The sequence below is a fragment of the Protomyctophum parallelum genome (genome assembly GCF_964188405.1).
Source record: "Protomyctophum parallelum genome assembly, chromosome: 3".
In the NCBI taxonomy this organism is placed as follows: domain Eukaryota; kingdom Metazoa; phylum Chordata; class Actinopteri; order Myctophiformes; family Myctophidae; genus Protomyctophum; species Protomyctophum parallelum.
In genome coordinates, this window is record NC_139698.1 from 30,424,238 (window position 1) to 30,449,987 (window position 25,750).

Here is a 25,750-nt window from a genome sequence, read left to right on the forward strand (position 1 = left end):
GTCAATTGGCTAAGTTTGTTATTCAGTGTTATTAAACAACGACATAATGGCAGCGTTGCTGAATTAAACACTTAAGTTAATTATAAATGCTTTTAAAACACGTTGATAGTAAAACACGCAGAAAAACACATCTTGGTTGGAGGGTGTTTCTCTCAGACTCTCAGACCTTCCCACACTACGACAGCCAATGGGAACAGCCCTACCAAAAACCGGACATCACGTGCGTTCGGTTTCGACCAATAAACGCAGAGATGCGGACGGAGACAAGATGTCCCGCCTCTTCCGGTCCGGGTCTGCAGTTTGTACATTTTCATGGCTCCCTCCGTTCATATAGAGCTACTAGAGAGTGCTAGTATCACAGTCGATACTCGAGAGCAGAACAACTATTCATTTATTGGCGTCAAATAAAAACACGGTAAGTCGTTTTATTTACGTTTACGTCAAACGAATGTTTTTATTTTGACGTGTGGGTCCGCGTGCATGTGCACGCCCACAGAAAGCGGCGGAACGCACGCGCGGGCTCTGTAGTGCAGTGGAGCAGGACTTTTACTATTGTATGTGAATGTTCCTGCACTGTTTAATATTCATACATTGTTCTATTAGTGTATTTATCAGCAGTATTGTATACTGTGTGAGGACGGTCGTATGATCGATGCTTCACTGTAATCCGGGGTGCTGTATTTATTTATATATGGTGAATGAAACAAACGAGAGAGAGACAAAAAACGAGGCTATTTCATAGTGGGCGTAACTTTCTTTCAAGACGGCGTGTGGCGATTGGCTCTTTGGGCACGTCCATCATCCTCACCATGACAATAGGAAGTTAAATGTAATGACCGTTACACACAAAGTTACACCCATACACTACACTAGCATACCCAGAATAACGTAAAGTATAGTAAAATAAGGTATTATGATACAATCTCCAATGTGGTCCTTTACATTGTGATGGTCGTGGTCCTCTTTTCCCACATTGTTTGGAAAAGAGGGCGGGGAGGACATTATGTTGGTGCTCTAGTGACTCCTACAGATTGGGGTCCCGGCTAGCTGCAATTTGCAACTCTAGATTTTTTTATAATGGGATGAATCTAGAGTTGCAATACCCTCCATTGACTCCCCACTCATCTTTTTTGGTTTGCGATCTGCTTGTCTTAAACAACGTTAAAATCACCAACATTGCAGCTGTAGTCCAAGCTTGAATTATCCTCTTTCAATCTGCCGAGCTTGTTTTTCATAAAAATCCACCGTAGAGATGTTAGGAGCTACTTTCTGTCAAGACATCCTCTGCAAGTGATTATTTTTGTGCTGGAGTTTGGAAGCACTCGTCGTACGTCACTGAACGGCCCTGCGTTCCACCTTCCACCATCGAATTTGCACATAATGCAGGAGGCAGCAGCGCGACCCGTTAACAAAAACGAGTGCTTCCAAACTGCAACACTTAGAAAAATAATCACTTGCAGAGGAGAGTCTTGTTTTGACTAATTTGTGTAGAAAGAAGATCCGGTAGGTATGCCTACGCCGACCGAATCACTGCTGTTCGCGTTGAGTAAAAAACGATCTGATTGGACCAAAACTGTACACCACTTCCTTATTGGAATGCTGTTGAGCCACAACAGGGATGTAAACAAATTGATTTGATCTCGTCCGCTTGTCACTAACGGGCGACTGTGGCTCAGGAGGTAGAGCAGGTTGTCCAATGATCCGTGGGTCGGCGGTTCGAATCCCGGCTCCTCCTGTCTACATGTCGAAGTGTCCTTGGGCAAGACACTGAACCTTGCATGGCTTCCGTCGCCATCAGTGTATGAATGTGTGTGTGTGAATGGTCGGTGAAATGCACAATCTATGTAAAGTGCCTTGGATAAAGGCGCTATATAAATGCACCATTTACCATTTACTAAAAACATACACAATGGACGTGTTTGAGGGAGACACTTTAGAAGAAGTGTCTGGGACTGCTCGTATGCGAGGCTGCACCTTGGAGACTTGTTTACAAACGAAACCTAGCAAGACGTCCCCGCGAGAGTTGGGAACGCCGTAGTACTGCTTCAGTCTATCTCCGACTAAAATAGTAACTTTATAAATCTATTTTAAAAGACAAATAAAACCGCATGACTTTTCCTGATGTCATAAACTGTCAGAATCAGCTTTTGTTGCGTTGGTTCATGTGCTAAAAAGTGACTTTGAGAGCTGTTTCCCCGTTAATGAGCGACTATATTTTATTTCTTAAATTGCTAATAAACAACACAACGGAGCGAAATAATTCATGGGATGGAATAGTTTGCCCATAATAAGGTAAGAAAACAACCCAAACCTCTCAAAAAGTGGTCTTACCCTTTAATGTAAATCGCTGTGGATTAAGAGGTCTGCGAAATGCCTAAATTGTACCAAAAGTAGAAAGTAGTCGTTATGCAGCCTGTCCCCCAATGTATTTTGAAAAATGGCAGATTTGTGAGCTTGTACATTGGCAATTATCTTCAAATGCCGAAATGAGTATGAGTCATGTGGTTTTTGTATGTTAGAGTTTTCAAATAATTGTAGTGGAGAAGTAAAAGTACAGAAAACTGTAAATACCGCTACACCATTAAAGTAAGAACACCTCAGAATTGTTAAAGGGCCACTTCACCCCTTTTGCAACCAGATCTTATTTTAATGTTTGGGAGACAAGAAACACTTTTTTAATGTGTGTAATACGTGTTTTTAGATATTTTAGTATTTCAAAGTGCCAGTGATGTTATGGACCTTCCTGGACTACATGTCTCAGTAAAGCCAAATTCCAATACCCAAAATCTCAGCCACTCACACTCGGTCACTCCAGCTGGGCGGTGTTATGGTGAAATTGGTGACGTGATGAAATATGTGACAATTGTGTAGACGCCACATAACCCAAGTTCTCGAACATAAATTATTGTACCAGAGTTCAACTTAACGGTATTTTATTTAGGCCACATATTTAAAGACCTCCATGTTGTGTACAACGTGTGTCTCATTGGTCGTGTGCAGCTCTGTCTGAGCTTCCCAGACCCCATGTTCACACAGGCAGTAGTCACACTCACAGCCAGAGCTGCGCAGCAACAAAAAAATCACTAGCCGTGTGAAGTAAGTGGTGCAACTCCGTGTGGGGGTCGCCGGGGGGGTCCTCGGAACTTCCAGAACCGGAGGAATGCACCCAGGGTGCAGGCCCGGTTCCGGCGAGCTGCCCTGCGTCCGAAACGGTTGAGAAATGACAGAGTTACCATGTGGGGGTCCCTGTACTGTACTGATACACCTGAAATCATCATCATACAGTTAATATGTATGTGTGTGTTAGGCTGCACAACAGTGACACTTGGTTTTGAAAACCAACCAAATGCTATTTTTGTGCTCAGACACAGGTAACCAGGCAGCCAGGAACACAAAGCTATTTAATGAAGTGGTTGCACCACTTAAAAAAAGAAGGAAATAATCGCCCTGAGACTGGGCGGTCAGGGTCAAGGCCTGTGACATACTAGCGCCATGTCCAGGGGGTGTACTTGTACTTGATGTCCAGGCAGGGGGTGTACTTGTACATCATGTCCAGCGGGTGTACTTGTACAACAAGCTGCCTCACACTACAGAAACAGGAGATGGGCTCCTGCCCTATGGGCAACATGGCTCGGCAAGGCTTACTCACTTACAATGTGTGTGTGTGAGAAATGGGAGAAAAACAAAAAAAATACAATACCTGTGCTCTAAATGTCATGTATATCTGTGTGTGTGTGTGTGTGTGTGTGCACTGTGCAGCAACATGGACACTGACTCTGAGTTGTTCATGGAATGTGAGGAAGAGGAGTTGGAGCCATGGCAGCAGGTTGATAGTGATGTGGAGGAAGATGACTATGATGAAGACAACTCTGGTGGTGAGTACACTGACAATCGAATCGTTGTAGATAAGAGTTGATTGACAGCCGGGAGGGGGGCAGCAAGCTTTTAGCACACTCCTCAGAGACATAACGTCTGTGTTGTGGAGGAAAAAACATTTAGATATTAGTATTTTTTCTGGACCGGTTCGCAGCCGAGTGTACGGCGCCTGGGATGATGATCAGCATCTCCAAATATGAGACCATGGTTCTCAGCAGGAAACTGGATTGTGCAGTCCAAGTAGGAATGATACATTACCCCAGGTGAAGGAGTTTAAATATCTCGGGGTCTTGTTCACGAGTGAGGGGAGGACGAAGAAGGAGATCAGCCGGAGAATCAGAGCGGCAAGTGCGGTATTGCAGTCGCTGTACCGCACTGTTGTGACGAAAAGAGAGTTGAACCAGAAGGCAAAGCTCTCTGGTCTACTGAGAAATCTTCGTTCCTACTCTCATCTATGGTAGTCCGGCAGCTGTGGGTGTGGAGTGGGAAATTTGGTATATAGTTTTTTTTTATTGACCTAAAATATTGTCTATACATTCATGTCATGAATGAAATTTAATTACTTTTTGTTGTTGTTTGGTATTCAGACAGCCAGCAATGGGTAAAACACTCCCACATTTATTTTAGTCTCTTGACACATCTAGGGGCCGCAATCTGCATTCAAAGATTTTCCTTGAAGCTTTGTTATTGGTCGATTTACCTGTCTACTTCCTGATTGGTTAGGGTTATTTCGACCAGGGTTTTTTTTTAATCAATGACAAAGCTTCTAGGGACATCTTGTATATGCTGGCGGCATCCGTTGTGTTGACTTACAGTGCCTCCGGAAAGTATTCACACCCCTTCACTTTTACCACATTTTGTTTTGTTGCAGCCTCATTTCAAAATGGATTAAATTAGTTTTTTTCCAATCTACACACAATACCCCATAATGATGAAGTGAAAAAAGTTTTTTCAAATATTTTGTTAATTTATTAAAAATAAGAAACTGGAAAAACACATGTACATAAGTATTCACACTCTTGACTTAGTACTAAGTTGAGGCCCCTTTGGCAGCAATTACAGCCTTAAGCTTTTTTGGGAATGATGCTACAAGCTTGGCACACTTGAATTTGGGGTATTTTCCCCCTTCTTCTCTGCAGATCCTCTCAAGCTCTGTCGGGTTAGACGGGGAGCGTCGCTGCACAGCTATTTTCAGGTCATTCCAGAGATGCTCAATGGGGTTCAAGTCTGGGCTCTGACTGGGCCACTCAAGGACTTTCACAGAGTTGTCCTAAAACCAATCCTTCGTTATCTTAGCTGTGTGCTTGGGGTCGTTGTCCTGTTGGAAGGTGAATCGTTGACCAAGTCGGAGGTCCTGAGTGCTCTGGAGCAGGTTTTCATCCAGGATGTCTCTGTATACTGCTCCATTCATCTTTCCCTCTATCCTGACAAGTCTCCCAGTTCCTACCATTGAAAAACATCCCCACAGCATGATGCTGCCAGCACCATGATTCACCGTAGGGATGCTATTTGCCAGGTGATGAGCGGTGCCTGGTTTCCTCCAGACCGTCCAGACGTAACACTTGGCATTCAGGCCAAAAAGCTCTATTTTGGTTTCATCAGACCAGAGAATCTTGTTAATAATGGTTTGAGAGTCGTTTAGGTGCCTTTTGGCAAACTCCAAGTGAGCTGTGGCGTCCGGCTGTCATGTGCCTTTTATTGAGGAGAGGCTTCGGTCTGGAGGAACCAGGCACCGCTCATCACCTGGCAAATACCATCCCTACGGTAAAGCATGGTGGTGGCAGCATCATGCTGTGGGGATGTTTTTCAACGGCAGGAACTGGGAGACTTGTCAGGATAGAGGGAAAGATGAATGGAGCAGTGTACAGAGACATCCTGGATGAAAACCTGCTCCAGAGCCCTCAGGACCTCCAACTTGGTCATGATTCACCTTCCAACAGGACAACGACCCCAAGCACACAGCTAAGATAACGAAGGATTGGTTTTAGGACAACTCTGTGAAAGTCCTTGAAGTGGCCCAGCCAGAGCCCAGACTTTAACCCCATTGAGCATCTCTGGAAGGACCTGAAAATAGCTGTGCAGCGACGCTCCCCGTCTAACCCGACAGAGCTTGAGAGGATCTGCAGAGAAGAAGGGGGAAAATACCCCAAAAAGTGTGCCAAGCTTGTAGCATCATTCCCAAAAAGGCTTAAGGCTGTAATTGCTGCCAAAGGGGCCTCAACTTAGTACTAAGTCAAGAGTGTGAATACTTATGTACATGTGTTTTTCCAGTTTCTTATTTTTAATAAATTAACAAAATTTGAAAACTTTTTTCACTTCATCATTATGGGGTATTGTGTGTAGATTGATGAGGGAAAAAACGAATTTAATCCATTTTGAAATGAGGCTGCAACAAAACAAAATGTGGTAAAAGTGAAGGTGTGAATACTTTCCGGAGGCACTGTAACTATGTACCGCAAATCTGAATTTGTGAACAGAGGATAAGTGTTTTGTGAACCGCCAGACGCCACAGCAAACTGAAGCAGGCTGGCACACTTTGAACACTGATAACTGGGTTAAACACTGACCTAGTCTTATTTATTGAATGCTGTATTGATTTCTCTGACAATAGGGGAGGAACGAATGGACATCTGCGAGAGACCCTGGTCAAAGCAAGGTATGTACACACACACTCACACATTGTAAAGCGCCTTGGATAAATGTGCTATATAAATGCACTATTTTACAACCTATGCTACACGATTACATTTAACCCATTCAGGAGGGGAACCCCTTTTGGTGTTTTAAGGATTATGTTATACTTTAGCTATTGACAAACAGCAGATCTACAAGCTCATCGTGTGGCACCTGGCACCAAGTGCCGCGCAGCATGCTTGTAGATCTGCTATTTTTTGAAGAATCATGAAAATGTGGCGCAACTCTTTGAATATATTCTTTCAGAGCGAACGTTTAACTCAAATCTTTGCTTCTGGAGGGGTCCCTGGGACAACATATTTTCAGATGGGGGTCGGTGGCCAATTACAATTTTTGAGGTCCTTGACATGGAATCGTTTGAGAACCACTGACATTGAAACAATGTTTTTTCAGAAAACTGTCCGATTTAGAAGCCTTTTTGTTTTTAATCGGTCTCAGGTCTAAATGGGTTAAACAATTCAGGATTTGATTCAGATTCAGAACATTATCAACATTTTGATCCCCTATTTATTTAAACGTCTTATCTAGGTTTGTTTTAAAGTGTCTTATTTATTTAGTAAGTACATCTTGTTTGACTGGTATTCCATTCATGGGGCCACTAGATGGCGATGTCAGTCTTTAGAACTATTTTGTATTGGCAAATACTCAATTTATGACTTAATACATTGTCATACACTCATGGATAGCCTATTTGATATAAAACATACATAAATATATCCTACGTGAATCTAGAAATAATAATAAAGATATTGATGAGGAAATGGTTTCACATCCAAGTACCAATTATCATACCTTGACAGACTCATTTTTCACTTTTATTCTTATACTTAATACTTGCATTTTAACTGCATTTTGTAAGAAGCTTGCAATACTTAATGTAACATTTTGTAGGATGCTTGCCTTGCACAAAATGTCACCCACTTCCTTTATAGGTCTATCTGGTTTCACCACTACTTAACACTTTATCTGCTGTTGACGGAGATCTCCGTCATGTGGTCATTTTAGTGGTTTATGATAGATTGCGCAGGAGACTGTCCTTTTGTCTTTCAAATCAAAGGTAGACGTCATTGTGGAAGTCGTGGCTTTAATTTTAATAGCTATCAAGCTATCGGACTCCATACAAGCAAGTCAATAGACAACAACTATTGTACAGTGGTTCTCAACCAGGATTTTTTTTGGGGGGGTGGGCAGATGACAGGGAAGTGACAATTTAATTTTAAATGGAAAATAAAGACCATCACAGCATCGAAAGTAACAAAAGTATACTATAAAAAATGGTCAAACATTGGTGAAATTTTCAAATGATAATGGGGAAGAGAAAATGGATGATCTACAAGCTTGTAATGGGCTTGTACATCTTCTAGTTTCACAATATTTATATGTGGAACCGAGTCAAACTAAATGTAATGCCTCAACTCCTACAATACAAGGGTGGGGTGTCCCCAGTTCAAATATTGTTTGGAGGAGGGGGGGGGGGGTCACAGCTTGAAGAGGTTGAACCACCGGTGTAGTAGCTGAGAACTGTTTTGTGCGTTTATGGAAGTACTGCTCTTTTACCGCCTGCTAAACTAGTATTTCACATCTTTGAATGTGTCTTGTCCATCCCCATCCACATTCAAAGGGGCTTGTTTGCGCCACAAAACAACACTCACTATAGACAAATCCAGAGGTCCCAGCCATTGCCAGCCAAGTTATGTCCTGTAGGTGGCGCCAACATTTGCTGCGGTTCAACGACGTTAGGATTCATATTTTGTCATGTTTACAATTTGCAGCATTTTACTCTATCATCTTGTAATAAGGTTATATTCATGTAGAAAATGTACCTGAAAGAAATAAACACAATTCTAAATCTGGCAATTGCAAAGAGTTATGCAAACAGTGCAAAGTATATGCAAACATAGTAAATTAAATGTCACCAAAATAAAATAAATACTAAAATAAATAAAGTGTTAAATGTAATACTTTGTGGTACACTCTGTGAGCTAAATGAAGTGTATGGTGCATTTATGCACCGCTCAAATGAAGTGGTCTGTGCCTGTGCTGGTCTGTTCTGCTGCGTTGCGCTCAAGAAGTGACCCTTCGTCTGAGGCAGCGCTGTTTAGAGGAGAGTGTTGCAATCACTACGTTAAGTTCATTCATGGGGCTGCATGGGACACGTGACTGCCCTCTCTAAGATCTCTGGTCTGACGCTCGCTGAGCGCAGCCTGTCTGTGTGTGTGACTGCTGTGCAAAATGGCGGCGACCATGTTATTGTGACCATAGGTCGCAGTTTACTACGAAAACCTGTGTGGCACGCGTCGTGGCACGCCTCCATATATGGTCACGCCTCGTGACACGTCACGCCACCATATATGGCCGTCTCCATATATGAAGATCACGACACAGACCTCATCAAACCCTGGATAGCCATACATGGAGAAGACGGGATCATCAACTAGATCTGAATATATGGAACCGGCCAGCAACTCTACATCTGGTCTCCAACCCTTAGATCCCCATATATGGAGCTGACCTGTTCTGACATTCCATATGTTGATCGTGCCCCGGTCCTTCCTCTTCGATGTCTCCCTTTTGACTGATTCCTGAGTCCATTCAAACTCTAGACCCACCCCAAAGTTATTAGTAGTTCTCAACAGCCCCGAAAACTAAGGCCCGGCCCTACCTGGGCGCTAGTCCCTCCTATGTATACCGGTATACATAGCTTTAGTCCCCACAAATCTCATGATTTGCCATTGACAATGAAAGGGGAATTCAGGTCAAATGTCCACTAAATCTTGTCCCATCAAAACATTAAATGCCATTGACATTGAAAGGAAAATGTATACGTCATATGCAAACGAGCAAATCAGCTATTAAACCAATCACAGCTAGGTATTCTGATGTACGAGATGATTCATGATGATGTATGATGATAAGAGTGTCCCTCACTTCACCCAGGTGTGATTTTTCTTTAATAAAGTGATATGAGGTAGGGACGGGCAATATGGTAAAATATTATATCACTATCTTTTCAGCAATTATCAAAATATTGATATTCATCAGGATATCATTTTTATTTTTATATAATCTATATAACCAATTTGTTTTTATGCTGATAGACTATTTGTTTTTTTATGCAGATAGATGGATAAATTAAATTAAATTATTATCTATATAGCTATCTATCTATGTTGCTCATGGATGCATGGATGGATAGACAGACTATCCGTTTTTATCCTGCTGCAACTGTTCTATCATGTGATATTCGATGCAGGGCAAGATACTCGATTGTGAATTAAATTGTAACATTCTCCTTGGCTTTGACTGCTTCAGAGTCGTTCAGACAGAACATCTGACACACAGCTACAGTAGACTATATTTACTAAGCTGGTAACTTACTCGGCTGCCTACCGTTGCTCGTTAAGCAGGTCACACAATGGATGGACCACTGATATTTATCCAGCCAGGTCGGTGATTACTAATATCATTCATGCTGTGCAACACATGCTTTTGTAAGCGACGCTAAGGATTGTTTTGATCGATAATAATCCGTCCTGTGCGTGCGTGTGCGCGTGCACTCTTTATTTGTGTGTGCAGCCGTGCACAGTGTTTCTCCCGCGTTTGGTTAAAAGTTGGCGTTCGAACTTTACAAATAAGTTTAGTATTCAACGTGTCGGGGACGCTATCATGCTGCGTTCAATCTGACGCTCTGTGCTGCCTGCGAGGGAACAACAGACACACAGCACAGAGTGCTAAACGGGGTAGGGGCGGTGCGGTGGAAGCAAGGGGAACAGATCTTCAAGCTAAGGATGCATCAAGCCTAGGTATAGAACTGAAACTAATAGAATGTGTATTGCGAGATCAGAGCCTTAATTGTCTTTATCACGATTGAACGGTCAAATTCTATAGTCGCACCAGTGCTACAAATTTAATTCTACAACTCGCACGGTGCTATTTTTAGTAGCATATGCGACTACCTAGTCGCACTGTCGAGCCCTGCTCGTAGATTTTCAATCTACGAGTCAAAAGTCTCATTGCCCATGTTGAGGAGTCTGAAATCCCCTGCCTCCGTAGCTACTCTGAACATGTACAAATCAAAATCTAAGGTGCTTAGCCTGCTGCCCCACCTGTCTGCACAATGCGTTTATAATTCGTAGGTTCAGTAGTTAAAAAAAAAAAAAAGGTGTTTTAATCCACTCTGTCTCAGAATCTGTCATCCATCTGAATTTTTCCTCGATTGCAACAGCGCCCCTGGCGGTCAGGGTTGCGCGGCCAGTTGTACATTTTGGGGAGATGAGGACAGATCCAAGATGCATGACAGATTCCGAGACAGAGTAGATTAAAACACTTTATTGAAACCTACGGGTTATAAAAACGCATTGCACACATAAACCGGACAAGTGGGGCAGCAGGGTAATCATACGGAAGCAGGGGATTTCAGGCTCCTCACCATGGGCAATGAGATTTCAGACTTGTAGATTTGAAAATGTCAGAATTGATAAATGCATCCACGAGAGTATACATTTTAGGCTACATCTGTCTGAGCCACCACGGGGTACCGTAAGTTCCGGCAGGCGCTCGTATTTTACATTCCGTTTGTCTCCAAAGTTTAATTTTGCAACCCTCGCTCCGCCATCGCACACAATGTTGGCACAGGCAGGCTGGCGCTCTTTCGCGACATTGCTCTACACACAGTTTAGCAGAGGAGGAGGTTCTTTTTTATGTGCATTTTCTTTCTAGTGTCTCTATGCTACTCCTTTTTTTACTTGTCAGAAAGTAAAACAGATGTGTCGGGATCTGCGGTGATAGCTGATCACCGCGGCGAGTGGCGTAATATTGTAGTGCACCACAAACTAGAGTATGAATAGGCCTTTCATTCAGAAATAGTGTTTGTTCATGAGCTGGTCACCCAGCTCTCAATGACTCTAATGCATTCCACCGAACTTCCAGGTGTAGTTTGGCTACCACGTTGCAAAGAATCTGCCCTCTGGAACTGTGTAATAGAGAAAATGACTTCTGTGTCTTTACCTTATTTTACCAGAAGTAGGAAGAGTTTTTCAAATTTGAATATTCGTAAAATCTTTGTCTGGGCTGTAGAATATTCAAATTAGACTTTTATCCGTTTCTGGCATCCTATCTATCCTGCCAACCTTTTCACACTCTTTCCTCCCTTGAAGCAGGTTGTGCTTGACATGTTTAGGGCCTTACAACACCTTTTTATACAATACACTGCACTCACACACAGCACATTCATACATCCATACACTGCATACATGACTACCAGTGGTGGAAAGTAACATTTAAGTACATTTACTTAAGCACTGTACTTAAGTACAATTTTGAGGTATTTGTACTTTTACTCCACTACACCTCAGATCCAAATATTGAGCTTTTACTCCACTACATTTGACAGCTTTAGTTACTAGTTATTTTGTAGATTTGGAATATTATTTCAAAACATACGTTCTCTACTTCAACCCCATTTACATTACGTCCATTTCTAAATGATCTATCTACAAGCTCTCGATGCATTGTGAGCTTGTAGATCTGCTATTTTCAAACTATTTTTACACATTTGAAAACTTGAAATTAGACATTTTCTCCATGAAGAGTAGATTCTACTTTTGGTACTTTAAGTACATTTTTATACCAATACTTTTGTACTTTCACTCGAGTAAATTTTTTATTCCGGACTTTTACTTTGTTTACTTTTACTTCTATATTTTACGCAAGCATAATTTTTTTCCCACCACTACTGACTTATTCATACCTCATACCAGTTTATGTTTTGATTATTGGCAATAATCAAAACAAAAGTATGGCATACTGTATTTAATTTAATGAATGAATAGTTTAAACATTTGACTTGTGTGGACTGACTGGACTATTTTACAAAAACGAATAGAATACACACATCAATTAGTTGAGGTGTTGGGTTGGAAAGTGACATAAGGTAAAATAATAAACCTGCACACTCCTCATAGTCTGGAGTGATTTCAGAAAAAAGGCCTTCTATATGGAGGTGAGAGGCATTTTGGGGTAAAAGTGGGAAACCAGGACATTGTAAATAATTCAAGGTTGCTGAATCAGACCTGGTTCCCAAGACACACTTTTTTTCTTTTTTTTCTCAAAATGGCAGCCAATTTTAAATTATTTATTCAATAACCCCATAAAAGGCAAGACAAAACTACAAAGTGTCCATATCTATGTTCTGAGGGTCAGACAATGTGTTTACGGCATTTTAGATGTATTTAACCCTTGAAATAGACCACATTTACCCCAAAAGGCCTCTAACATTTAAAACATTCAGAAATCCTACCTGTCTGTCAATAATTTATTGACGTTTCGAGCGAAGGGGCAAAACCTGACCCGGGGAAGAGCCTTGGCTTTAAACCTCAATAAATTACATTGGAGCAGGTGAGTGTGCAGCTTTATTATTTTCTTATGACTCCCTTGTTTTGCCATGTATTCCTTAGAGCATGACACCGAGACTGAATCCGACTTCTCTGATGGTGACACTGATGATGACACACAAACTTTACCGACTCCGAGCGATCCTGGCCATGTCGGTAGTACACAGACTAGCGGACTTGAAAATGGTGAACATGGGCCCAGCGGCACCCCTCATCGAAGTAGTACGAGACAAAAGGCACATGGTCGTCAAGCCGTGGAAGGCATTTCAGATCATTCGGATCTCACGGATGACGAATGGCTTCCGAGCAGGGACTCTGGCAGCGCGGGTTCTCCAGTCCAAAATGCCAGTGGTACGAAGACCACTGTTGGCAGTAAACATAGAGGTAAGAACAAAAAAAATAGTTATTTTTCTGCACATCGCACAAAATAAATAAACGCGAATACAAAATATATATGTATTTTATAGTAATTACGTATTTCTATAATGTACAGGTCCCAAACGAAGGGGACGCCCACCTAAAGGTGCAAATTCTGCAGAACATGTGCCCGGTGGAAGCGTTCCATCAAAAGATCCCGGCTGGTCTGAAACCAACTGGCAGCCTGTAGACATTCCTTTCACTGCAAAGCCTGGACTTATCAATGGTTCTGCTGCCCTTGAGTCAGACCAACCAATTGACTTTCTTGAGCTATTCCTGACTGACGAGCTGCTGGAGGGTATTGTTGTTCAGACTAACTTGTACGCAGAGCAGTGCACGCAAACTGCTGGTGATAGTCACAGTCAGCCACATTCTAGAGCTCTTGCATGGAAACCCCTAATTCTGTCAGAACTAAAAATCTTCCTAGGGCTCCATTTTCTCACTGCTATCGTTCATAAGCCTGAGCTAGATATGTACTGGTCTACAGATGAAGTTATAGCAACCCCCTATTTCAACAAGACAATGTCTCGCAACAGGTTTCAACTCATATGGAGATTTCTTCACTTCAGTGATAACAGTGGTACTGAAACAAACGATGGTACAGACAAGATGTACAAAATCCGCCCTGTTTTGAATTACTTGGTCTCCAAATTCCGTGAAATGTATCAACCGAATGAAAATATTTGCATTGATGAAGGTACACTTCTGTGGCGTGGACGCCTAAATTTCAAAGTGCATAATCCCCAACAGCCTGTCAAACATGGCATAAAATCCTACATCCTTTGTGATTCTGAGACGGGCTACTGTTATAACATGAATCCCTACTGTGGAGAACCTGCTGCTCTAGTTGACACAGTTGTCGGTCTCCTTGATGCCCTAGTGGACTGTGGCTATAGATTGTTCATTGATAACTTTTCCAATTCTGTAGCAATGTGTGAGCGTCTACTTGAGCTGAAAACTCATGTCTGTGGTACACTAAGAAAAAATCGAGGCGAACCACGAGTCATTCGACAGGTTTCAAATTATGACCTGGGAATTGGGGATGCAGTTGTGCGCCACAATGGCAAGGTGATGGTCTTGGCATGGCGGGACAAAAGCATTGTGAGAATGGTTACAACATTCCACCAGAATGAAATGGGAAAGAAGAGAAAGAGAGGTCAGCCAGAAAATAAACCTTCAAAACAGAAGCCTGCTTGCATTGTAGCGTACAGTAAGTCAATGACTGGAGTTGATAAATTGGACCAAAACATTGTCTACTACCCGTTTGTCAGGAAGTCAAACAAGTGGACCAAAAAAGTTGTAGCCTATCTGTTTGAGATCTGTTTGTTCAATGCGTTTATCATTTACAAGGCAAAAAACCCACAGGGCAACTGTAAATGTCTTCTGTCATTCACGCAAAGTGTCATAAAGTCATGGACCAGCCCAATACATGCTGTGGAGCAGGACAGCGATGATCAGGAATACGATCAGGAACACGATCCTAGGGCACCATACAATAATGACCCTCAGAGCAGGCTGAATGCCAAGATGGGATCCCATGTACTTGTTGAGTTAAACCCCACCGCCAAAAAGCAGCGACCAGCTAAGCGATGCAGGGTTTGCTACAAAAAGAACATTCGGAAAGAGACAAGGTACTACTGTAAGGGCTGTGGTGTCCCCTTACACAAAGGGGAATGTTTCTCACTGTACCACTCAAAGCTGAGTTGTGACTATTCTAAATAAAATTGTTTCATTTGAACTGAGCTAAGCTTGCTCTTTGATTTACATGGAAGTGAAATGGCAACGTAAAAGTGTTCAAAGGCACGTTCTAAGAGTTGTTTGTTTTAAAACTTCTGTGTCACTGAAGCCAAATCACTGTTCTGCTTGAAAGAGTCTCCTTCACAAAAAAGCATTTCTCTGCTTTCTGTTGAAAGTAGACTATTCTTTCTTTTGAGATATTTCGGTGTTTACATGACCAGGCGGGGAGGAATTGTCTGCATGGTTGTTATATTGCTGATATGGGACTCCACAACACTAGTAGTAGGTCAGAGTGGCTTATCAGAGCTGGAGGTTTCTAATTGTCAACCTGAAATTGATGACATGTTTGCATTTGTACCTCATCTGGTTCAAAAGTTATAGCCAAAACAGTTTTCAGTTGGCAGCCATATTGGATTTGACCACTATGGCGAAAGTGAATGTCGCTGGCACGGGTCTCTAGCTGGTGCTAAATTGCCCTCTGGGCCTGTACTCCAGGACCTGGCTAAGACATGTATGCACTTCATTTAGCAGAGAATATCTCAGCTGTTCTTGGCTAATATGACCGCTGACAACTGTGAAAAAATCTCTATCCGGGGTGAAATACCCCAAAATGACCATGCCCTTTTAAAAATAACCGCCACTTAAAACATGCCTCTATCTTCTAAACCTTTGGGAGCTGCAGATGTTCAGAATACTCATGTTTGAATACTCAATAGACCATATGCACACGGCGGTCATCTTTCCATAAGTTAATGGCAAGGTGGAAACGAGCCACAATTTGCCAATGACCGCTCATACATTCAAACCGACAAAGTCCAATCTAATTGTATTAAATTATGTCAAATTCACCAACATTGCAGCTGTACAAAAAGCTTTAATTATCTTTCTATCTGCAAAGTGTTTGTTTCATAAAAAATCCACGGTAGATATGTTATGAGCTACTTTGTCAAGAAATTACTTGCAGGTGATTTTTTTCCAAGTATTGGAGTTTGGAAGCGCTCTTTGAATAATCACTCAATGATTCTGCATACCACTTGTTTTGAATTTGCACATAATGCAGGCGGCAGCAGGATGCTGTTACTGAAAGGGAGCGCTTCCAACACTTCACCTGCAAGGAATTTCTTGACAAAGTAGCTCATAACCTGTCTATGGTGGATTCTTATGAAACAAACACTTTTCAGATAGAGCATCATTCAAGCTTTTTGTACTGCTGCAATGTTGGTGAGTTTGACATTATTTAATACAATTAGATAGGACTTTGTTTGTTTAGATGTATGGGCGGTCAAGGGCAAATTGCGGCTAGTTTCCACCATGCCATTAACTAAAGATGACCGCCATGTGCATATGGTCTATTCAAAACAGTATTCAAACATGAGTATTCGGAACATTTTGAGCATCTCAGGAAATCTGTCGCACAAACAGTTTAGAAGATAGAACCATGTTTGAAGTAGCTGTCTGGTGTGATCATTTCCCGGTATTTTGCCCCAGATAGAGAATTTTTCACAGTTCCTAAGTTGTTCGCAGCGGTCATATTAGCCAAGAACAGTATCTATCCTCCGCTAAGTGCATACATATCTTAGCCAGGTCCTGGAGTACTGGACGAAAGAGGCCAATCTTCACAACATAAATTATATAAAAGTGGGTCCTAAACAATTTATCTTAAATCTGAATATTTCATTGTATTCCCCATATACTGTATGAAGGACATTTCAGTATGTTTCAGCATAGCGGTGGCCGCCATCTTTAAATGGTCCTTTTTGAGGGCTGAGCGGACATTTTTGAGCTTGACATACAGCAGATTTGGATTCAGCACACCTTAATACTCCTTAAAATCCTATGTCCAGCTTCGAGGGTTTGTGTAAACACAAACATTGTGCAAACACGAACATTGAATGCCATTGACAATGAAAAGACCAGTTTTGAGTGTTTCTGCAAACACAAACATTGAATGCCATTAACAATGAATGGCCAGTGTTGAGTGTTTTTGTAAACAAACATTGTGTAAACACAAGTGAGGACGCAAACTGGAATGAGATGATGTATAAGAGCGCCACTCACTTCACATGGGTGTGATTTATATATATATATATGTATATATATGTATATATACAGGTCCATCTCAAGTAATTAGAATATTTTGTAAAAGTTCATTTTCTTCCGTAATATAATTCAAAAAGTGAAACTTTCATATATTCTCAATTCATTGTGCATAAAGTGAAGTATTTAAAACCCTTTTTTTTGTTTTAATCTTGATGATTATGGCGTACAGCTCGAAAATCAAAGAATCCTATCTCAATGAATTCGATTATTTTACGAGTCCAACACAAAATGACTTTTAAATGAGAAATGTCGACCATCTGAAAAGTGCAGTTAATACTTGGTCTGGGCTACTTTTGAACAAATTATCAATGGTGTGTGGTCAGTTAAGCACAGTAATACCATGGTCAGTACACCAGTTACTTACGTAGTTTTGGCTCTGTGGGCAGTGCCAAATTGAGCTGGAAAGAAAAAGCTCCCATGAAGCTTGTCAACATACTGCACAATGTACTGAAGGTACATTGTGCTTCAGGTAAAAGATGGCTGTGTTGAAACCAGTGTTAAGTTTTCACTGTCAGTGGATCAACACCATAGCAGATAACATGGCCTAAATCATCACTGTGTTTTGTCAAGTCCAGAGTCTCAACATGTGTATATATATATGTTTTATGAAAGTTGAAATGAAGAAAATGCCAGCACTCATTGTATGTCCTTTTCATATGAATTTATTTACCTCTGACGTTGATAACAAACACGTTTCCGCCTGTGTGGCCTTCGTCAATGCTTATTGATGGTCAAAGTTTGTGGTATTTATATCAAGTTCCATTATTTATCCAGCATTTCTTTTTAGATGAGATCATTTAGCCTCTCAGACCCAAAACTGAATTGATGTGTGCTACCATAGGAGAGATGACAAGAGGCAAACGTTGATCAATATAACAATTCTTCTACATTCTCTAATTGTGTAAGACATTTTACACTTGAGTTAAAACTCCCTCAAGGATCACTGGTAAAACCAAATTGCGTGTATTTGGTTTAATTTTACACTCAAGAGTTGAAGATCCATAAGGGTCCATTAGGACGGTTACCAACTCTCCATTTAGCTGGGGACCACCTGGAACCCCCTAACCGACCACTGGTCAAAAAGTGACAAAAGGTGGTAGAGGAAGTGTGTGTGTGTGTGTGTGTGAGAGAGTTTTAAAAGATTAAAAAATATATATATAATTTTAAAATCTAAGATAAAAATAGAAGTAGTGAAAATAGCTGATCTACAAACTCAGAACGTGGTACGAAGAGACGAACTACAGATGAAATAATTTTCACTAGTTTGGGTCCTGGGCAAATGTCTTCATCTCTCTTTTGGGTCTCCTCTTTTGGGAAGCACTGCCCTAGTCGCATGGTTGTAAGGTGATGTGCCTAGTTCAAACGTACTTAGCATACGTTTAGGGTGGATTTCTTATACTAGTACACCTGTCAGAGTGAGGCCAGTAGTCTATGCCGGCAGGGGTGGGCAACTTTGACGATGGAGAGGGACACTATATTTCCAGACTCACTCCAGAGGGCCACATTGTATATTACATTGCTGTCGTAGCAAAAATAGCCGATCTCCAAGCTCAAAACTATTGCTATATACTATTGCTATATTTGAATTGAAATCCTGTATATTTTCTTGCTATTTTTGAATTGGAATCCTGAAAAGTAACATTTTGATTTAATTTCAAATGCATTCAGTTAACATTATGAACTAAATACAAATACATTACATTGGACATAAGAAAGACAATGTGTTTAAGAGGTGAGAGTACTTGGTGTGGTTGTTATGTGCAATGATGTCTTCCATTTATATTTAGGGATCTTCCTGGAGGCTCAAACCTTGACAGTCAAATGTGCCAATGAAAAAAAATGTAATATAGTGACATCATTGTGGCTTCAGTTCAGGTGGCTCACCACCCACCAGGCAAACCAGGCATACTTAATGAACTGGTGGGCACACATAAAAATTACATTTTAACAAAATCTTCCTCCTTATATAACAATAAGACCTGATGATCATGTTTTAGGGTGGAAAAAATCATGGCACTCCGTCTTTAAGCTACGAATATAGAAATAATTAAAGCAGGTCATGTTTGCATGATTGGAATTGTAACAGCAGAAATCAATTATTTCAGTGTTCCGATATTAAGTTGGAACACAGTTGGAGCATTAAGTGAAGGTGGGGGATATGGCCCCTGGGCCGCCAGTTGCCCATGTATGGTCTATATGGCATCCATTGTTGGGCAACATTACTCAGGAGAGTAATGTTACTTACAGGTATATTACATTATTACTCCTTTAAAAAGTAATACGATTGTATTACTTATTAAATCAAGAGTAATATCGCTATATTATATTACATAATTTACTTTTGCACCCCCAACACCAACTGCAAAAAGAGTCACCACAACACAATCTGTTTAGCCAGCTTGTTTTAGAACTTCTTTCGAGTCACCAAGCTAAAACAGCCATAAAATAGCTTGTGGATCGGCTATTTTCACTACTTCTTAAACGTGTGTGTTTATAATTTAGGGAATTCATGTGATTTCTTCATGACATTACTGGAAATAAATCATTGCATTGTTTTTGTTTTTGATTCATGACAATGTTTTGAAATAATGATAATTAAAAACAAAATGTAGGAAACCAAAGCGGCCTGTAAAAATGTGTCCAGTGTTTAGGAACCAGTGCTATACATCAGTGCATCTTAAAGTGGGGTCCTTGAGGGAGTTCCAGGGGGTCCCCAGCTAAATGATAGTTTGGAACCAAATGGACCCTTAAGGGTCTGTACAAATGGAACCAAATGGACCTGTTCCATTTGTACACTGAGTTAAATTAACATTGATTTTACAATATAAATTGGAGTCCCAGAGATAGAAATGCCATTAAATGGGGGTCTGTAGATAATATGCATGTCAAACTGGGGGTCCTTGAAATTAAACGGGTTGAGAATTACTGCTAGAGCCATAAATATCTTCTCTTATGGGGGTCCCTGGCATATCTTTTCAAATAGGGGTCCGCAGGCTGATTAGTGTCAATTTGGGGGACCTCGACATGAAAAAGTTTGGGAACCACTGCTGAACATGATATGTAAGTGTTATACCCGATGTCTGTCACCTGCCTAAATATATGTCTCTGTCTGCTTATAGAAGAGCCTCCCGATCCTCCCAGACCGGCCATGACCACAGGTGAGTCATAACTGATCAATCGAAAGATTCAATCACATATTTGCATGGTGTGCTGTTAATCACATATTTGAATAATGTAGAAAAACAATCACCAGTATAATTGATTTTGGAAATGGACTGATCTGTTAGTAAGTACAGCTGTATTGATTGCGAGTGAATCGTTATATTGATTCGGTCCGTTCCGCACAACTCGACGGTAAAACCACAACACGCTCGATAAGCGTCACAGTGACGTCATCCCCACTTGCCGTTTGAATGTACAGTTAATATGGCAAACCGTGTTTCCTGACTTTGTAATCTCTTCCACAGCTTCGACTCTGTCCACACCTCAAGTACCTGCTCGTGCTATCACCACGAATACTAGTACTACTAGCGTCATTACCACTGGTAACGCTAATAATGCCACTACCCCCAACAACGTGGCTGCCTTCGCCCCCTCCCCAACAACGGCGGCAATACCTCAGGGCCAGCAGCTCTACCTGACGCAGACGGCCGCCGGAACGTTCTTGGTTCCTGCAGGTTCGACGCAGACGGCCGCCGGAACGTTTTTGGTCCCTGCAGGTTCGACGCAGACGGCCGCCGGAACGTTCTTGGTCCCTGCCGGTCCTGGAGGAGCCGGACATCAGCAGATCCTGCTCACCTCACAGGTCATTACTAGGCTAGAGCACTGGTTCCCAAACAGTGGGTCGGGGAAACATTTTTATGGATCACAAGAAATCCCAGGTGTAGATAGATTTTAACTTTTTTTTCATATGATTCAAAATGGTGGGAGATATAAGTGTCATAAGTCATAGGTGCGTATATCTATTTTGCGTCCGAGCATAGGCATCGTAACGCCCCGCCTGCCTCTGATTGGCCTACTGACACTACCCGGCTTGACTGTCCTCCGAGATGCGAGGTTACTCCGTGGTGGGAAATAATACAAGAGAATTACAGCTTTTTGAACACACATGTAGTGTACGTTGTACTATGATTTGATGATCTAATTATAGTAAACTAATACTATTATACTAAAACAGATAAAGATCAAGGGAAAATAGACCTTTTTACAGTACAATAATGTTTCAAGTTAACACATACAAATAAATTACACAATAATCAACACTTTATTTAGAACACACCCAAATCAAATCATATTACGGCGTACATGTTCAATCAATTATTCCATCAAAGCAAACGTCATAAACAATATTAGTTTGCCTAACGTACAGTTCTCTTGTATCATAACGTATTATTTTCCACCACGGAGTAACCTCGCATCAGACTATCAGCATCGCTATATCCACCTCAGTGGATAGATATACACGTCATAGGTTCCAATATCACATTTGTTCCTCGTGAGGAGACGCAATGCTGATGCGTACAGTATGTGTATTGAAGTTGTATTGCTAGCGATCAAACGGTTCATGAGTTATGCCTGTTCAAAGTTAGTATTTTCCAAAGGGTCACAAAACTTATTTTTGGCATCTGCCACTTGGACTGATTGACTGACATGAAGAAGGGCCTGTCAGCTCCCTTCACGGCCTCTATAGACAAATGCAATGCTTTGTTTTCAAGAGTGTTGCTTGCAACCTGCAGTAGTATTATAAAGTTATAAAAATATGCAAGGCTACCACTACCACACCCCATGAAGCCTTGAATTCGTGTGTGTGTGTGTGTGTGTGTGTGTGTGTGTGTGTGTGTGTGTGTGTGTGTGTGTGTGTGTGTGTGTGTGTGTGTGTGTGTGTGTGTGTGTGTGTGTGTGTGTGTGTGTGTGTGTGTGTGTGTGTGTGTGTGTGTGTGTAACAATGTAAACAACAATGTGCTATATATATTTTTTTTTCTCTCTTCTTTTCCCTCTGTGTGTTAAGCATGTGCAGCAGCTATATCTGGTTGGACCATATAATGTATAACCTAATTCTGATCATTGTTTGGGTCTATTGTATTACGCCTCTTGTGCAGATCCAAATAAAATAATTCAAATGTGTGTGTGTGTGTGTGTGTGTGTGTGTGTGTGTGTGTGTGTGTGTGTGTGTGTGTGTGTGTGTGTGTGTGTGTGTGTGTGTGTGTGTGTGTGTGTGTGTGTGTGTGTGTGTGTGTGTGTGTGTGTGTGTGTGTGTGTGTGTGTGTGTGTGTGTGTGTGTGCAGGGAACTGGGAGGCCGGTCCAAATGACGCGGCTAGTTTTGAACATGGCTCCTGGATCCAGCCTGCAGCCTCTCACCTTCATCCAGTGTAAGACCTGCTGATAATTCCAATGATCAACATGATAATCTACAACCCATTAAGACCTCACGCCGATTCTACAAAATGCCTTCTAAACCATATATAATATATATATGGCCACGGACCTCCATCTGAAAATATGTTGTGCAAGGGCACCCGCAGAAGAGAAGATTTGTGTTCAAATTTTCACTTTCAAGATTTTCAGCAATAGCAGATGTCTAAGCTCACTTTGTTCCACGCAGTGAGCTTGTATATCTGCTATTTTTAGCCAATGCTAAAACATTAGGCGAAAATAGCACTTCGACAAAGAAGTTTGGTGTAGGGGAGGAAAAAAGAGCAGACCAAGTACACATTTTATAAGCATTGAGGGTTTAAGGCAATCTTCTAGCGATATTAAACGCCTTAAGACGAGCCTGCACGTCATGCGTACCCAGCGCATGGCGCAAAATGAATTACTCAGGACGAGTATACCTATAGTACAGTCCCGACTCCCGACGCTATATTTCCAGAGCACTGAAAATATAGCTGGTTTTGAATGCGAGACATTTTCAATGTACATTTATAGGCCAATATTATTCTAGGTACAGTCGAGGCACAACTAGCAACGTCCTCCAGACAGCAGCTATGGAGAACCTTTCTCATTCTAAGCCCGGGGTCTTCAACAATTTCAAAGTGTTGTTGCCGCAGTCGCTTACATAGGCCCCTCCCACTAGTTTTGCCAGCCAATTACAATGTCACGTCACCCTTGCACTCATGCGTAAGTAATTCGGACGGGATTTATCCCCCCCAGAATCTTTTTTGTGCAAGAAACGGTTAAATGTTTCGCATTTGCGGCACCCCTATGGGGGCTCTGTGTTGATGCAATCACAGATTTTACGGCTGTTATAGCGCCACCATGAGGCCGACCAATATAATTATACGTTAATTAATTTTAGTAATTATTATGCAAGTATTGTAACTATAGCCCTTACAGTCTCTGAGGAAAGAATACTTGGATGTGAGTTTTCGCATTTTCCCATTCATGTCAATGGGGAAATTGAATAGCCTGGTTAATAAACCAGACCGAATCAGCCGTTGGCAAAAATAAATTGCCTGCCGGCGGATTACAGTCTGGAGAGGCTCAATTGTACGCCCATTTCCTACACCAGAGAAATGGGGCGGCCAATCGGGACACGGTATGCAATATGGGCGGGCTTTGGTACAGTGACTTTCAATGCTTGAGACCTTTGACTGACAGTAGCTCTGACCAATTGCGTCAAAGAGAAAATGTTTCAACCCGCCCCCCCTGGAAATGAAATCCAAGCTGAGCCTCCCCAGACTAATATCCCGCGGTCCGTGCGATATGAGTCTGGTTTATTAACACTTACAGCACGTAGGACGCCTGAGAACGTCATAGAGTAGAGTAGAGTAGAGTTCAAAGGACGTCTGAGGACGTCCTAGCGACATCCCAGCGATGCGGGGCGAGATATTAATATTCAGAATTTTTCCTATTTATTTTTTGGGCATTTCGCTTTTCGCTTGCCGTATGCTAACGCTCAGTGCAACTATTAGCTTATTATTGACTCCCACGTTAGCGAGACGGAAAGAATGACTCGTAGCTCCTAATCCAGGGCGCTCTCCGTGGTGATGAATAGAGCGATATGCTGGCGCTTCATTTCTGCTGCTCATCCGTCTCTCCCGCAAAATATGAACGCTTTTTGGAGCGTAAAACAATATATTAAGATGATCGGGGATGTTGAGGTCACTTTGTAAAGTCAACTTTTTTAGGAAAGTGTTTCCGGTTCATGGCTTTCAAAGTAAAAGCGATCAGACACCTCCGGTATTCTATAGCCTATATTTTGAAGGCAGTCTGCGTACTCAATGTGTTAACCAGGCTAGAAATTGAATGCACGAATACATTAATATCAATTAAACTATACAACATTTCTCATTCCCGATGAAGCCGGTCGATTTGACATCTGGCTCAAGTGCGTGCCACCAAAACTGGGAGGAGTAGCGTTTTAAAATAAAAGTTACTCTAGAAAGAATAATAAAGTGTTACAATTACTATAGTCTGGTTAACCACACTAACTACAATTTAAAGTAAGCAAGATAACAACAAGCTAATTCATAACAAATTCATGATGTAATAACACATTAGAATATCGTGGAAAGGACATTTTCTCTCTGTAATGTAATGTAATCAGTTCATGAAAACAAAAAATTCCATCTTAAAATATTCATTATGTATCTTTCCACAATATAATTAGTTTTATAGCACCTGTAGATGTAATAACATTAAGAACATGACTTAATAACCCTGCTTTATTCTCAGCCCCTCCGATGGGACAGCCCCGCCCCCCCCCTCCAGTTGGTACAGTCCGGCCCACCTACGTCACTCTCCCTGTCAGCCAATCAGCAGCCAGCGCCGCCAAGCTCAGTCCCGCCCCCATCATCGGTGAGTTTCCCTGATAATGCATAAAGCAACCACTTTAGAGTTGCAACTGTTACTTGAAGTAATTGATTTAATCTAGTTATAAAATATCTTCTGTAATCAATAATTTATGTAAAAACAATCAATCCATTTCTGGGCATGTCATTATAATATAAATAATTCCAATATCTACAATTACATCTTATTTTCTGTTCACAAAAGCTGGAGAGACGGATGGACCACTGTTATTGCACAAACACTTTATAGCAATGATCATCACTAGGGCTGAGCGATTAATTGAAACTTAACTGAAACCGAAAAAAAGAATATAAAACCGATTGTGGCATGTCTATCACCCAGTCACTTTCACGCTCGATACAGCTGGCAGCGTGGAAGACGAGACGAGCGAATGTCCCAAAAACGTTCCTGAGCTCATGCCAAAAAAAGCATGGCTTCACTAAAGCCAGCGATGTGAGGAAATTACTGATGCCATTACATTACATAGCGAAGGACATGGGCGGCCCTAGCTGTTGCTACTGTCAAACATGGTGGGTTTAACAAGCTCGTTAAAAACCTCGACCAAAGATACACTGCGCCCTTGCAAAAATAAGTTTCACAAACTGCACTGCCCAACATGTACAAAACATGACTTGAGGAGGTGGCCGCCAAACTAAAATATGTTCATCACTTTGGTCAAGTAGGACGATAGAGCCATATTTAAGCCTTACATTTCACTACATTGACGACGAATGGAAACTGC

General features: G+C 41.5%; 1 protein-coding gene across 2 annotated transcripts in view; it reads left to right on the plus strand.

Annotated features, from left to right (window-relative positions):
* Nucleotides 1-289: 289 nt before the first annotated feature.
* Nucleotides 290-25,750, plus strand: part of pogzb (pogo transposable element derived with ZNF domain b) — a 62,141-nt gene continuing 36,680 nt past the window's right edge. For both annotated transcript variants that reach the window (XM_083760260.1, XM_083760261.1), the window contains exons 1-7: nucleotides 290-415; nucleotides 3,760-3,875; nucleotides 6,488-6,532; nucleotides 20,336-20,374; nucleotides 20,684-21,021; nucleotides 22,502-22,586; nucleotides 24,892-25,014. In XM_083760260.1, the coding sequence (XP_083616386.1) occupies nucleotides 3,764-3,875; nucleotides 6,488-6,532; nucleotides 20,336-20,374; nucleotides 20,684-21,021; nucleotides 22,502-22,586; nucleotides 24,892-25,014 (742 nt within the window). In that variant the 5' untranslated portion in view covers nucleotides 290-415; nucleotides 3,760-3,763. The remainder of the gene's footprint in view (nucleotides 416-3,759; nucleotides 3,876-6,487; nucleotides 6,533-20,335; nucleotides 20,375-20,683; nucleotides 21,022-22,501; nucleotides 22,587-24,891; nucleotides 25,015-25,750) is intronic.